Source organism: Coturnix japonica, chromosome 2 (assembly GCF_054131305.1).
Source record: "Coturnix japonica strain WE chromosome 2, WE-NBRP24, whole genome shotgun sequence".
NCBI lineage: Eukaryota > Metazoa > Chordata > Aves > Galliformes > Phasianidae > Coturnix > Coturnix japonica.
The window spans coordinates 43935098-43949281 of record NC_140664.1 but is presented as its reverse complement, the minus strand read 5'-3'; the positions used below and the strand labels follow the sequence as shown (position 1 = coordinate 43949281).

At 37.0% G+C, this 14184-nt stretch overlaps 1 protein-coding gene across 9 annotated transcripts in view; it reads right to left on the bottom strand.

The window, feature by feature from the left end:
• The window catches only part of SMCHD1 (structural maintenance of chromosomes flexible hinge domain containing 1), a 61776-nt gene that overhangs the window by 10622 nt on the left and 36970 nt on the right, over nt 1–14184 (bottom strand). For 7 of the 9 annotated variants that reach the window (XR_014943420.1, XR_014943422.1, XR_014943421.1 and 4 more), the window contains 7 exons: nt 11129–11208; nt 8813–8970; nt 7970–8085; nt 7343–7404; nt 4280–4367; nt 3834–3965; nt 1883–2032 (listed from right to left, as the gene is read on the bottom strand). Coding sequence is in view for 5 of the 9 variants with exons in the window: in XM_015855331.3 (XP_015710817.2) it covers nt 1883–2032; nt 3834–3965; nt 4280–4367; nt 7343–7404; nt 7970–8085; nt 8813–8970; nt 11129–11208 (786 nt within the window). In the remaining 4 variants the exon portion in view is untranslated. Of the gene's footprint in view, nt 1–1882; nt 2033–3833; nt 3966–4279; nt 4368–7342; nt 7405–7969; nt 8086–8812; nt 8971–11128; nt 11209–14184 lie in introns of those variants that run through there. The other 2 variants (XM_085539629.1, XR_014943423.1) reach the window with 2 other exon arrangements.

The window sequence follows — 14184 nt, the reverse complement described above, 5'->3', positions numbered from 1 at the left end:
AGCTGCCTGAAGAAGGGACTGATTGAAATGGAATTGCTGCCAATGTGAGTGTGGGGAACAGGAACTACTATCAAAACCATTAGAATTTCATCAGCAGAACACCACCAAACAAAAGCCAAACCTACCCAACAAAACACAAGTAGAAAGAAAAAACATCTCCTTGGAAAAAAAAAAAAAAAAAAGAGAAGCCAACCAACAAATGAGCAAAACTGAACAACTCTCCTGTCACTTATGTCCCCTCAGGTTACACAGGTTGTTACATTAGACACTGAAGCGAGACTGGAGTAATTATGCCACAATAGCTCCACAGAGCTTCCTCACATATGAAGAAACGTCTGATTCCTACATCTGTAGTCTGAAAAAATTATTCTGTAATTTTATCTGAACAGGCAGAGTCCACTCTATGATACTGATATTCACCTCAACAGTATTAAGTTATATATATTAAAAAAAAGTTCAAATTTCTACCACAGGTAGATGCAAGATTAGTGGAGAGCAGTGCTATGTTATTAGACACCTCATTACAGTAGACCCTCTACTGTTGCATCTTTCACAATCCACTTGTAACAGAAAAACACATTCACAAAGCTTCTGTCTCTGAAACATACACATGAATCCTCAAAGATACACAGAATACTGGAACTGCTTTGAGTTTAGTTGGGTGTCTTATTCAGATCATAGGGAAGAAGGTAACTGGAACACAGCAGAAAATATGGAAGCTTTTGACAGACAAAAGATCCCTGTGGAAGCAGGGAGTGGGAGATTTATTACTCTTGAAACATGCTTGGGGAACAAGAGAAACTCAAGAGTGCACTATAAAACAATGATTTTATCCGACTGCCTACATTCAGTCTACGTTCATTATTTTTGTCGCTGATCAGAATAGACCAGAGAACAAGTCAGAAAAGGTAGCTGAGAAAATTTCTTTTAAAAGTTTGTTTTCCCTTCAGTACACCTTCTGCTTGAGGATTTCCATAGACAAAGGGCTGATAAAACATGTGACAGATAGAGGAACTAAATGAAGCAAAAGTATGCTTTTCCTCTAAAATACTTCTGTGATACTTCAGTAACTTGATAAGTAAATAAAAAAATAAATCTATTTTAGCACAGAAATAGCTAATAGCCATCCTGTTGACTAAAATTCTCCACAGGCTGTCAGGAGAGACATTGTGAACAATCTGTATTTGCTGAAAAAAATGACTGGGATGGTATGACTACAAAATGCAGTATTTTCAGAGGCATGTAAGAGCTCTTCAGCAAAAACTATGCAACAAATCAGAAATTCATACTGAACTATGGCAAAGCATTTTTTACAGTCAAGATGACTAATTACTAAAACAATATGTGAAGGGAAGTGATGCATCTTTTTCTCTAATTCTTCAAATAAGAACAGGATGCCTTTCCGTACAGTACATATAAGCTCAGTTAGCTTGTTAAATGTAAAGAGATTAAAGATAAAATTGAATTAAATGTATGTGAAGAAGTTAGACTAAATGACTATAAAATATTAAAGCTAGAGAGTATTACAAATATTAATGTAAAATACAACTAATATTAATAATTTAACTCCAAATTAGTAAAGTGTTGAGAAGAATCATCTGGATCATCCTGAATATCCTAATCTCTAATCAAGATCTTGAATATAAAGCTTCCCTTGATTTGCAAGAATCATCAGTTTTAAGAATGACTTTCCTCCACTTTCTGAAAATCAGCAACCAAACAGAGAAGAAATGAGTTATCTTCATATCAAGAAGGCAGCCCTCTTGACAAATGCTGGCCCTCTACAGACCATGGCTAAGCGTAAGATCAGCTTTGAAATGGTAGGAAAATAGGTTTCAATAGATTTGTAGCTCATGGAACTAGGCATTTCAGTCATGCTTACAATTTCAGCTGATCCTCTGTCAAATGGGAACTCAATTGTACTGATCTTCCCCTGAAACTGTGGGATCTCTGTATCATCTTCACTGGGGCTCTTAATTTTTGCTATTACTCTTCCAACTAAGTCAGCTCCAGTGCAATTGTTATATTCATCCTGCAAGTAAAAAGACACAAAAGTTAGGCTGGAGGATGAACAGGAACCAAAATAAGCAATTCATTTATAAAATCACAGAAAAATCTAAGTTGGAAAAGACCTTCAACAAAATCATCAAAGTCCAACTATCAAGCTGACATACCAAGCCCTGATGCTAAACCATGTTCCTTAGTGCCATGTCCACACACCTGTCAAATACCTGCAGGGATGGGGCATCCACAACCTCCCTGAGCAGCTTGCTTCAACACTTAACCACCCTCTCAGTGCAGAAATTCTTCCTAGTGCCAATCCAAACACACCCTGGTGCAAACTGACAGTTTCCTCATGTCCTAAGAAAGCTATAACCTTCTCATTGCAATCTTCTTTCAGACAGCCGTAGAGAGTGATAATGTTTCCAGTCAGCATCATCTTCTCTAGACTAAACAGTCTAAATTCCCTCAGACGTTCCTCATATGTATTTTTTTTCTAGTACCTTTACCAGCTTCACTGTTCTTCCCTGCACAAAGACCCAAAACTGAACACAAAATATCAAGGCCTGGTCTCACCTGTGCCACTTATAGGGGGACAATCAATTCTCTCATCCTGCTGGCCACATCATTTCCAATGTAGGCCAGGACTGTTTTCTCTCTGTTGTACTGTATTTTCAGCATGTATCTCAGAAGCTGAAGTCTCCCAAGAGAAAAAGGACTAGCAATTGTGCAACCTCTCCTAGTTGCCTGTAGAGTATTTCATCTGCCTTTTCATCATTGGTTGAACGGTACTATTAACAGATATCCACCATAACAACAGCTTTATTGGCCTTTTCCCTGACATCTATCCATCTCTCCCGTAGAGACTAACCATCTAACACAGTACTCCAGGCAAGCAAGCTGTCCATCACATCTTGCTGAGACTAAAACTTCCAGTTGACACCAGTTCCTTTTCTAATGTTCACCGATGTAGTTCTTCCATCACAGAAGGCCACCATATTGGTCAAGTGCAATTTGCTCTTTGTGAAGCCATGCTAGTTGTCTCAAATCTTCCTGTCTGCTGTATGTCTTAACATACCTTACCTTCAGGGAGGGTCTTTTCTAAGATCTTCACAGGCATAGGGGTGAGGCTGGCTGGTTTCCAGGGTGTTTCTTTCTACTCTTTTAAAACATGGGAGTGATATTTCCCTTCTCACAGACACTGGGGACTCCACCTGACTACCATGCTTTTCGAATACGATTGATAGTGGTTTGGCAACTACATCAGTCAGTTCCCTCAGGACCCTGGAATGTATCTCACAGGGTCCCTCATGCTTAAGTATATTCAGTTTGATCTAAAGGTCTTGAAGCTAACAATCACTTACAGTTGGATTTACTATCTCAGTTCCTGACTTGAGGTTAAGGGACTTAAGAGACTTGAGGGGAGTGGGTAGAGTGACTGCCAGTGAAGAATGAGAAAAAAAAACATACAAACAAACGAAAAAACAAAATACTTTCTCCATGTTTGTTGCCACCAGTTTAAGAATCTTTAGTTTAAATCTTTGACGGCTTTTTTTGGGGTTGTTTACAATTATTATGACATGTAGATGGCATTTAGGGACATGGTTTAATGGGCATGGCAGTGATGGGTTGGTGGCTGAACTACATGATCATAAGAAACCTTTTCTAACATAAATGATTCTATAATTTAAAATAAAATAAACATTTAATGGCTATAGTATTATTTATTAATAAGTTAAAACAGAAAACAGTAGCAATGCTTTACAGCTAAAATCAACTCATTTTAGTGGTCACGTCCCCCTGATGATTATTTTGTATAGAAGTATAGTTACCATTATGCAGAGGCATAAATCCTTGACTAGTGTACGGCTAGTGACTGCTCGAACATTGGAAACTGTTGGAGTAGCTGGCAAAGGATCAGGTAACAAGCGGACTGGGTCATTAGGTACAACTTCAACTATAATCTATCAGAAAAGAAAGAGGGATAAAATAAAACAAACCAAAATGAAGTCTGATAGAATACATGGCAACTCACCTACATACAACAGTTGCTCAAAAATTACTGAAACAAATGCACATGAAATTTAGTGACAGTCTTGAAGTATATTGAGGATGATCATACAAGATACAACAAAGCAATTCTACTAGGTTACAACTTATGAAGCTCTGCCACTCTCCCAAATTTCTGCTCAATTACAGAAATATAATTTTTTGCACAGTATCTGATGGCTCTCTATTACATGTTCTTGGCTACATGCAATTAATTAAACTTGCAAACCTGGTCACTGCTGAGAATGTTTGTCTTATCCATTGCAAAAGTAAACTGGATACTGTAAGTGCCCACTCTCTCTGGAATCACTTTATCCCTAAAGTAATAAAAAACAACAGCAAACACAAATAGAAGTTGAAGTGACAAGTAAACAGGTATGTGAGCAACTCAAATTTTGAATAGTCTTCCTAACTGTGTAGAATTCTGTTAATATATGACACATATATATCTAATACGTAATATGTTAATATGTAATACTCCTCCATTATAGCCTTCAACAAGAAGGCCACTAAAATTTCTCAAGAACTCTTCCAGAATAAGTTTTTTGGAAAGCAGGGTGAGGAAAGTTATCCCCAAGAATTTGCCTCAAGCAGTTGAAAGGACATTTGCTGTGGCCCCATTAGTTAGAAGTCTACTCTGTTTACAACAGACTCCCATAAAGCTACTAAAATGGAATGCAGAGATATTTAGATCTTCTACCACAAGTTCTCTCAAAATGCAATCATTTGGTTTGAGTTTACACAACATCTTAGTAGATGATTTCTTTTGCTATGCACAATTTGTGTGAAGTTGGGTCATCACCAATGGCCAAGGTTGAGCATATCGAAGGAGAATCCCTAACATCAGAATATGAAGAAAAGACAGATGCCTGCATTACTGCGGATAGAAACACAACTTCACCTAGCAAGGAAGGCCACATACTATCTGCATGACTGCTGCAGTTTTCCAATGAACACAATGGATAGTAGTGACTAACAAATACTTATAAACCTTTGAGGAGATGCAGGCAGCTTCTAACCAAGATTCAGTCAATGATCTGAGATCCTAACTTGTGACACTCTTGATTGCTCAGAATTGGATTCTTGCTTTCAAGACACATCTTATCTGTTTTGTCAGTAACAGCAAGCAATTTGCTTCCTCAGAATTTTTTCAAAGAAGTGGTGCAAGTTTCCCAGAAATGGCTAATCTAAAATAAATCAATAATCTCAAGGTTTTACCTATCTGCAGATTGGGGCATGGCTTTTTTGTACATCATATAGAACAATCACACTTCTACTTTTCTTTCCACATTTTATTCTGGTTTAACTCTTAAAGTAGCATCTACCTTGTCGAGATGCATTAACTGCATAACTGAGTTGTAAATCATCTGCTATAGATCTTGGTGTGGCTGAACAACATCCAACCAGACATAAGCTTTAGAAAAAGAAGAAACTGCAATATCATTATAAAAACTGTGAGACTGCATTAGGTGCATCCACATTACTAATCCAGCATTAAGTAGATGATAACTATCAGTGACTGTTCCAAGGACACACACACACAAGAGAAACCAGCTGATAGAGAGTGATGCAAAATTGCGACCTTATTCTAGAGTCTTCTTTTGCTACAGCTATCAAACACAGCCTTAAAAGGCTGTGGAATCTTGAATGTCCTTGTCTTAAAGACTGACATCTTAGTAGTAATACCAAATGCCATGCCTAAATAGCTACAAATCCTGTTGAAATGTACTGCAGTTTTTTTATGCTCGTTGTAAACTCTCATATGGAAGTCTTCATATACAAATAAATTACATTGGTGAACACTAGCTGAGAAGCAAGATGACTGAATAAATGAAGGTTACATCACTTGCTTTCCCAAACAGTGGGATATAATTGGCTATATATATATGTTGGCTGGATAAAACAAAGGAAATAATGGATGGTGGTAAATTTACATTGTGTATCAAGCTGGGCCAGAACTTTGGATTTGAGCCTCGTCTAACCTGCTTCCCAGGAAAACAAAGTTCATCCACTGCAAGAAAGACATTGAGGCCTTGGAACGTGTTCAGAGGAGGGCTACAAAGCTGGTGAGGGGTCTGGAGCACAGGCCTTATGAGGAGGCTGAGGGATCTAGGATTGTTCAGCCTGGAGAAGAGGAGGCTCAGGGGAGACCTTATAGGTCTCTATAACTTCCTGAAGGGAGGCTGTAGTGAGCTGGGGGTTGGCCTCTTCTCTCATGTAATCAATGGTAGAACTAGAGGGAATGGTTTTAAGCTGCGCTGTGGGAGATTCAGGCTGAACATTAAGAAGTATTACTTCTTGGAAAGGGTAGACAGGCATTGGAATGCACTGCCCAGGGAGGTGGTGGAGTCACCGACCATGGGAGTGTTCAAGAAACGTTTGGATGTTGTATTGATGAATATGATTTAGCTGGGAAGTATTGGTAACGGTTGGACTAGATGATCTTCTAGGTCTTTTCCAACCTTGATAATTCTGTGATTCTGTGAAGTTCCTCTGTTCTTTTTATGGAAGAACCAGGATCAGCTGTGCTATATACAGGTGATCCTAAAGTCTACATTCTAAAAACAGGAGGAAAGTCTAAAATCTAAAGACAACAGCCTGAAGCAGCAACCAAGACTCTATTCAACTTATTCCATAGCATACCTGCCAGACACAGATGTATAAAGAGTGTGACAACCAGATGCCAGCACATCATATACTCCAGTTCTACTGCCTGTCATCTAAGACACTATCTATGGCTGAAAAACCAAGCAGACAACAGCAAACTCGTGGTTCAGGACTAACAGCTACAGAATGTGCTATATCAGAGTTCAGTCTGTTTTGTCTAATCTGCAATTCTAAAGCAGCTGAACGTTATGCTGAAGAGAATTAAAGGTTACTACAGTTCTTGCTTTGATAGCATTTCTCATGTAATATATTACCTTAGACTCTCTTCCATCCTTTCTTCTCACATTAGAACAACTGTCAAATATATCTTGAGAAGAATACAATTCTCATATTCATCATAACATATTAATACATTTCATAGCAGTGTATTACAGATCACAGAATCACCAAGGCTGGAAAAGACCTACAAGATCATCCAGTCCAACTGTCCACCCCCCACCAATAGTTCACCCTCAAAAGAATATATTTCTGTGATCTTGAAAGCTCTTTCGTGGCTGATAATAGCCACTCCCTCAAAAATAACACCTACACTCAAACTCCTAAATCTTTAACAAAGTTATTACCAAAAATCACATGTTTTGCACAATAAGCCGCATCAGTAATCACAAATTAAGTGTTACTCTACCTGAAATAAAAGAAGCCATCTTCCTTGTCATCCTTTACTTTACTACAGCTAAACACTGTGACCTGAAAGGATACAAAAATGAATAAGTAACTTGAAAGTACTTTGCTTATCAAGTCTTTATGATTTGAATGTAGGTCCTTCCAAAAGTAATACCTCCTATTTATTTCTACTGAAACTACAACAGACATAAAGAATACAATAACACTGTTTGATATGGCCAACTCTCAGCTACAAAACATGATTTTTCAACAGTATTTTTTTGGAGCAGCCCTCATACCACTAAGAGCATACAGTAATCCAATGAGCCTACCTATAATTTAAATGCTACTTTCATATTCCTAATCCTGGGACTCTCTTTTTTGCAAACTCACAGTCTCAGCTTTTAATAAGCCCCCTACTATTATTTAGCTTCTGCGTAGTAGAAGCATTTCCATACTTATTATATTACTATACTGCTATTTAAATAGTCTAACAACTTGTAGCACAGCAGATTGTTGAACAGTTACAACCAATCAATAATTCTTGCTAATTAAAATCTAGAAGAGGATACACTATAGGTACACTATAAAAATCTTTGTCCGGTGTTAACATTTTGATATCCATTTTGAAAATGTTTAGATGACTTACATCAGTTGATGCCCTATTTCCGCTGCCCAGTCCTTTCCACATTTTCATAGAAATACGTGCTGGATTAATATTTTTGATAATATTGTCATCTTCAGAAAGAACACTAACCATAAAATCTGCAGAACAAAAGAATATAATTATTCAGGATTATTTTTATTCAAAATTAAAATTGCTAAATTTGATGAATTTCTAGATTCTGCTCTTACCTAAGGGGAAAAATACACAAAACCAACATTTCAGATGAAACCCAAGCAACAAAAAATTGAAACCACATGGAAATCAGTCTGCTCCTTGTCCTGCAACTAGATCCTGCACCAATCCTTACTTAGGGAAAAACAAGAACAAAGCACCTGCTTTATTCAATAAGCTCTTGAAAATCCACACAAAATTCAAGTCTGCCTTTCCCTGACTTATACTGCACATATTATATTTGAAAAAGATGTATTTTATGTATTAGTTACTTCTCTATTATTCTTACATCTTCAAGTACTGTAAACATAGTGATGTTTAATAAAGCACACTCTTCCATGTCGTCTGCAAGCTGAAAGTCTCTTTCAAGTTAGCTTCCATTTCCATTGTAACAATGGAAGACATGAAGAAGTATGGCAGCTGTCTTCATTCACATGCTTCTCATTTTTTTAGCTGTCTCATGAAAGCAGCCAAGTTAGTCTTCCAGTTCTTTAACTATGTGGAATGGAAGTCCTGGGTTTATTTGTGAAATTGCAAATGAGAATACTTTAACAGTGAGCAGAATTAGTATGCTAAGATCTGTTTACATTAAAAAATACTGGTAGCTAGAGACCTGAGGAAGACTGGTTTCTATCAAAGTATCCTTATACTTACCAGGAAAGGTGCCTCCAGCTGGAAAAAAAGCACTTTTGTCATATTTAACATTCAAGCGGATGGGCTTGTCAGGATCAGGAAGGACATTTAACGTAATAATAGGACACTCTAATGCAATTTTGTTGTATGAAGCTCTAAGCTGTAAAGTGTGCTCTCCCCTGAAATATAAAGAAATCATAAAAACTGTTATAAAATCTTTTTTGAAAAGATAATTACACACAGCTCAAATCTGAATCACGTACATGAAAGCATAAGAAACAAAATCTTAAGATAATTTCAAGGTATCAGTAATAAAGGGGAGAAAAAACAGAAGTGTTAAGTTAAAATTAGAAACACATGAATGAAGTAAAATAATAGTTTAAAGACACTCTTACAACAGCTTATTAAATTTGATTTTTAATATTTCATGAGCTTGATCCTTTCATTGCCTATCTGTAAGATGTTAGCAACTGCAGCTGCTGTGAAAGACAGTACGGTAGAAAGCAAGCATAACTAATTAAAATGCTGTCTAAGGAACAATCTGCTTTGATAGTTTCCAAAGAAAGAATGTGTTAAACACACAACGGGCACTGCTAGCACATAATGGCCTCACTGCTATATAATAACTGCATGCTGGCTGCACTCCCCAGCCGGTTTTGACTGTGATAAGAAGGTAGGGTGCTGTCACTGAGCACACTGGTTTCTAGGAGCTAGTAATATACAGATAACTAATTTATCATCCACCGAGTTCTGAGCTTTACAAACACAGTTTGTAATATTATTATGAATGTAGGTATGAACGCAAAAATATTAATTACCATACAATACTTCAGAAGAAAAAGCATTTAATGCTAACTTTTAAGCTACCTAAAGCCAATCTTGCCTTGAAAGTAAAGTTCTTATGAGCTAAGCAGGATCAACTTTTAGTCAGTATTTCTTTTCAGGATAACATTAAGTACTTTTAACAAAACACTCCACAGACCTTTCCCATAAAACCTTTCTACAGCAGGCACTTGATTAACTTATACTTCCTGGTCCCTGTCAGCCAGTAAAGAATCTTTAAATCTTTTATTGGTACCAATGATATTTTAGAATTTTTTTTTTAAATGGAAATACTGTCTAAAACTACTCAAAACTATTTTGATCTGTGTCTCATGAATGCATGCCTCTCCAGGGAAGTGGTCATAGCACTAAGTTTGCCAGAATTCAAGAAACATGTGAACAACTCTCTCAGTCATACAGTATGATTTTTGGGTGGTCCTTTGTATAGAGTTGGACTTGATGATCCTTATGGGTCATTTTCCAACCTGGGATATTCTGTGATTCTATGCCTATTAATTCCTGATCTTGAGCATTCACTAAGAAAAAGGAAACAAACTGACAAAAAAACAGCTTTCAACTTATTTTCCTAAGAAAACAAAGTTTTCTTCTTTAAGGGAAAAACAATATTTCTGTTCACTAAATGGGTTTACCATCCATTCAAAAAACCAACCAACCAACCAACCAAAAAAAAAAAAAAAAAAAAAACGCCAAAAAAAGAAAAGGAAAAGAAACAGAAAAATTACATTTAAACCCCAAACTGGCCATAGCTTGTGTTGAATCATGCTTAAGAAGCAAGACAAAACAGATGCAGGAAAAAAACTCTGGTGTTATCAAGCAAGCCTCAGGGATACAGGAAGTGCACAGCAGAACTGAAAGCACAAGGAGAACAAAAAAAATAATGAATTTCAAAAGTTAGACAGGACATGTGAGTGTGAAGTGGATCCAGAGAGATATGAAGATGCAACAGATACAGGACACAAACCTGCAGGAAATGAGACTTCATTATTTCTACTGCAAATAAGAAAATATTTTTGGTTTTCTTTCAGTTTTTCCTCACTAGAATTCTTCTAGACAATTCATTTAATCCTTTAAACACTGGTTAGCACCTAGAAGCGGAGTTTCAATACTCCTAAAACGTGCTCCTATTTTAAAAGCATGATGTTTAGTTCTGGTCACTCAAAGGCTGCAAACTTCAAATGTTATAAACGACTTACACATACACTAGGTAAAGCTGGGCAATGATAAGGTGTGTCTTACCATGACAAAAAACTTAGACTTCACAAAATTGCAGCAGCAGCTTCTCAGAAGAAGAAAGAAGCCATTCATTTTTACTTAGTCAAACATTTAATTTCTTAAAGCTCACTATGTGGCTTTCCACCAGCCACCTAAACACTAAATGTCTGACCTTATCTTTAGACACTTTCCTGTTAGGTACATTATGAAATGCGCGGCATAAATATATCTAGCAAGAGCCATTTCAGAATTCAATTTTTCCACGCAGTTTTCACTACTTACCTAGGTGCATGAATACTAATAACTCCCAGGTTAGCCGTACCATTGTCATCTGTTTTATGTTGGTAGACTGAAGGAACAATCTGTCCAAAAAAAATTTTTTTTATTCTTTCAGTGACACAGTAGTAGTAGTATCAAGTCTTAGAATAAAGTGTGTATCTCATTCACCTACATACTGTCTTTCCATTTGACTAATGGTTGCTTTGAATTTGGGACAGATACACTATCACAAATATGATATTGAGATGCTTCAGAATTTTCTCTGCCAGTCTTAGAAGACATCCACTTTACCTGAACAAGGATATTTTCATTCATTAATAGCTTTAAATATTTAACAGATATTATTTCTTTAACTACTACTGATACTATCATGTCATCCATAATACACATTAATTTGTGTATGTTTTCAGATCCTAAACCTTCTACGAATTGTTAATTCCCTTTCAGTGTTTCTCCAGTCTGCGCAGAGGTTCCTGGGTAGCAAAAATTAAAGAATTATTAAACTTCAGTAAAAACAACAAAGGCGTCTGTTATCTCTCTTCCATGTTCCCCATTCTAGTCAAAATGTCAATCAAAGTAGGACTGCTAGACAACTTACAAGTGTTACAAGTGATGAATTATGGAACTTCACTAATATTCAGTGACAACCAAAAGATAACCTCTACACCAAAAGAAATGTAATTTAACCAAACACTATGTGACTTCTTGTCAGCACTGTTTTAGCATAACAACACAAATACCTTACCCATTTCCTGTTTACCTAGTACTTTAATAAGGTTTGGCTCTAATTTCTTTGAAGTCAACAGAAATATTGCTACTGACTTGAAGGAGTTCTGGCTGAATCTCATGGTTATAAAATAATTCCCCATTACTCACTGGTGTTCTTCAAGATGCATGTTCTGCATGCTGCCTGTCATTGCCACACTCACTCCCCTGGCACTGAAAGTGAAATCTTATGATTCACAGTACCACTAACTTGTGACTTGCAAATTAAACAGCAAAGAAGCTATCACTGTAATTCCCTATGAACCAGAGAATTTGGAAACTATGGATGCCAGGATCACAGAATCAGAAAATCCATCCTCTCAGAGAAACAGGTGGTGAATTTTAGAGAATACTAACACATTCCTAACAGTATGGAGAAGCAGTTTCTTCTGAAAATGGGCATGTATGCTGTCTTAGCCTAACCTAAGAAATACCTTGTCAGTGTATCAGAAGAACCTCAGATAGTAGCTTTAAAGTTTAGAGGACAGCATAGGAAGTCACGGACACACTCTGAGTTCTTGTGTAATGAATTCCTCTCTAAAGAGGGAAATCAATTTTTTTTACATTGATGACATAGCAAAACAAAATCACGCAAAAGTTTGTCATTGAACAGTATTTGGCATTAAATTGTCTTCCTTTTGCTATTTCAGCATAAACTTTGGAAGACTTAAGTGTCTAGTCGTACGCCCCAAAAACAGAATACTTGGCACAGGTGAAGTGGGCAATCCTCTTGCAAAATTGTTTTCTTTCCTAAATCTCACATCAGTAATATACATGAATGAAAGTACAAAGGAAAAAAATAAAATAAAGTGAGAGTTCATTGTTAATGGATCAATAACAGAAGCATGAATTTATCCTACCATGTCATCGCAGAAGGGCAATGGCAAAAAATGTATATCTCATGATTCAAATGGAAGGTAGCACTGTAAATACAGTTTGATTTTCTAGAAACACTAAGAGAATTGTCAGTTGTTTTATACACTCTTCTGAAGACTGTCCACAGTTTAGCAAAACCATTTTGTATTTGACATTACTGTACATCACAGTGCTTTGTGCACTTCCATAGTAGTTTCTGAACATAGTAGTTCAGAGATTTTACTGCTGAGCCACACTCATTTAGTTTTGTACCCAGAGCACAGAGAATGGAGTACCAAAGATGCATGCTGCAACCACAGATTTCCAGGTCTAGGAGACTTAGAGGACAAGTCATGAAATGTAAGAGGACAGTTTATCTGAGAATGTCAGCTCCCAGAAACTTTTCACAACCTCTGGGAGACTGTGCATACACACCATCTGAAATGCCAAGGCAAGACAGTTCTCTTACAGTCTACTATAAGGCACCTGCTTTAGCAGTGGCATTGGATTTTATGATTCCTAGAGGTCTCTTCCAACCTCTACAATTATCTGGCTCTCTAAAGACATTCTCCAAGATAATCATGAACACTGATTTGATGTCTGTACAGCAAACATGCAGCTAGTTGCTTCACTAATGTTTAACGGTATCATTCAGAAATCATTCCACTGTTTTTGGACTCAAGGAATATGGATGGAGGGCATGCAGACTTCCTAAAGGCCTGTCACTATTCTTCCTTGGAAGAAGGCATAATGTTTGAAAATACAGCATATCACCACAAAGCCTCTTTGATTAGGCACCACAATCACCGTGTGTTACTGCCAAGTTTGTATGTCCTCTCAAGAACAATGCAATCAGAAGCTTCACAGAGCCACAGCTGCCTTCATAAACACACTAGCATGGGTAAGCTAAAAAAATTCTGAACTATGAGCCAAGCTTCTACGTTAAGAGACAGAATAAAAACCTTCAAGATGTAAAGAAGAGGCTGAATGGGGAAAATGTTAATGAGTTAAGATTTCTATCAAACTCATTTCTTGGTATAGACCAATATGTATGCCATCTGATGCTGACAGAAAGGGGAGAAACTGCTTAATTCTGGGTTAGATACTGCACTCTCACTGTTTTAAATTGGTTTTATACTGCCAGTGCTCTTCTCACAGATAACCAAGCGAGAAGAAGACCCACCGACTAGATTATGCACAGACCACCAGTCATACATTCAGGAACCACAATCAAAAGAACCACCAGACAAAAACGATTTTGTTGCCACTTTGGAAGATGTCATGATTGTTATTCAGTAAGTCACCTCAGATAAAGTGGTGGATGCACACAGAATTTGCAGAATGGTTGAGCAGAAGATTAAGAACTAATTACACCTGGATACCAGATTACAGGAATTCTATTACGTTTGTGATTGTTATGATAAAAGGGAGCTGAGGAA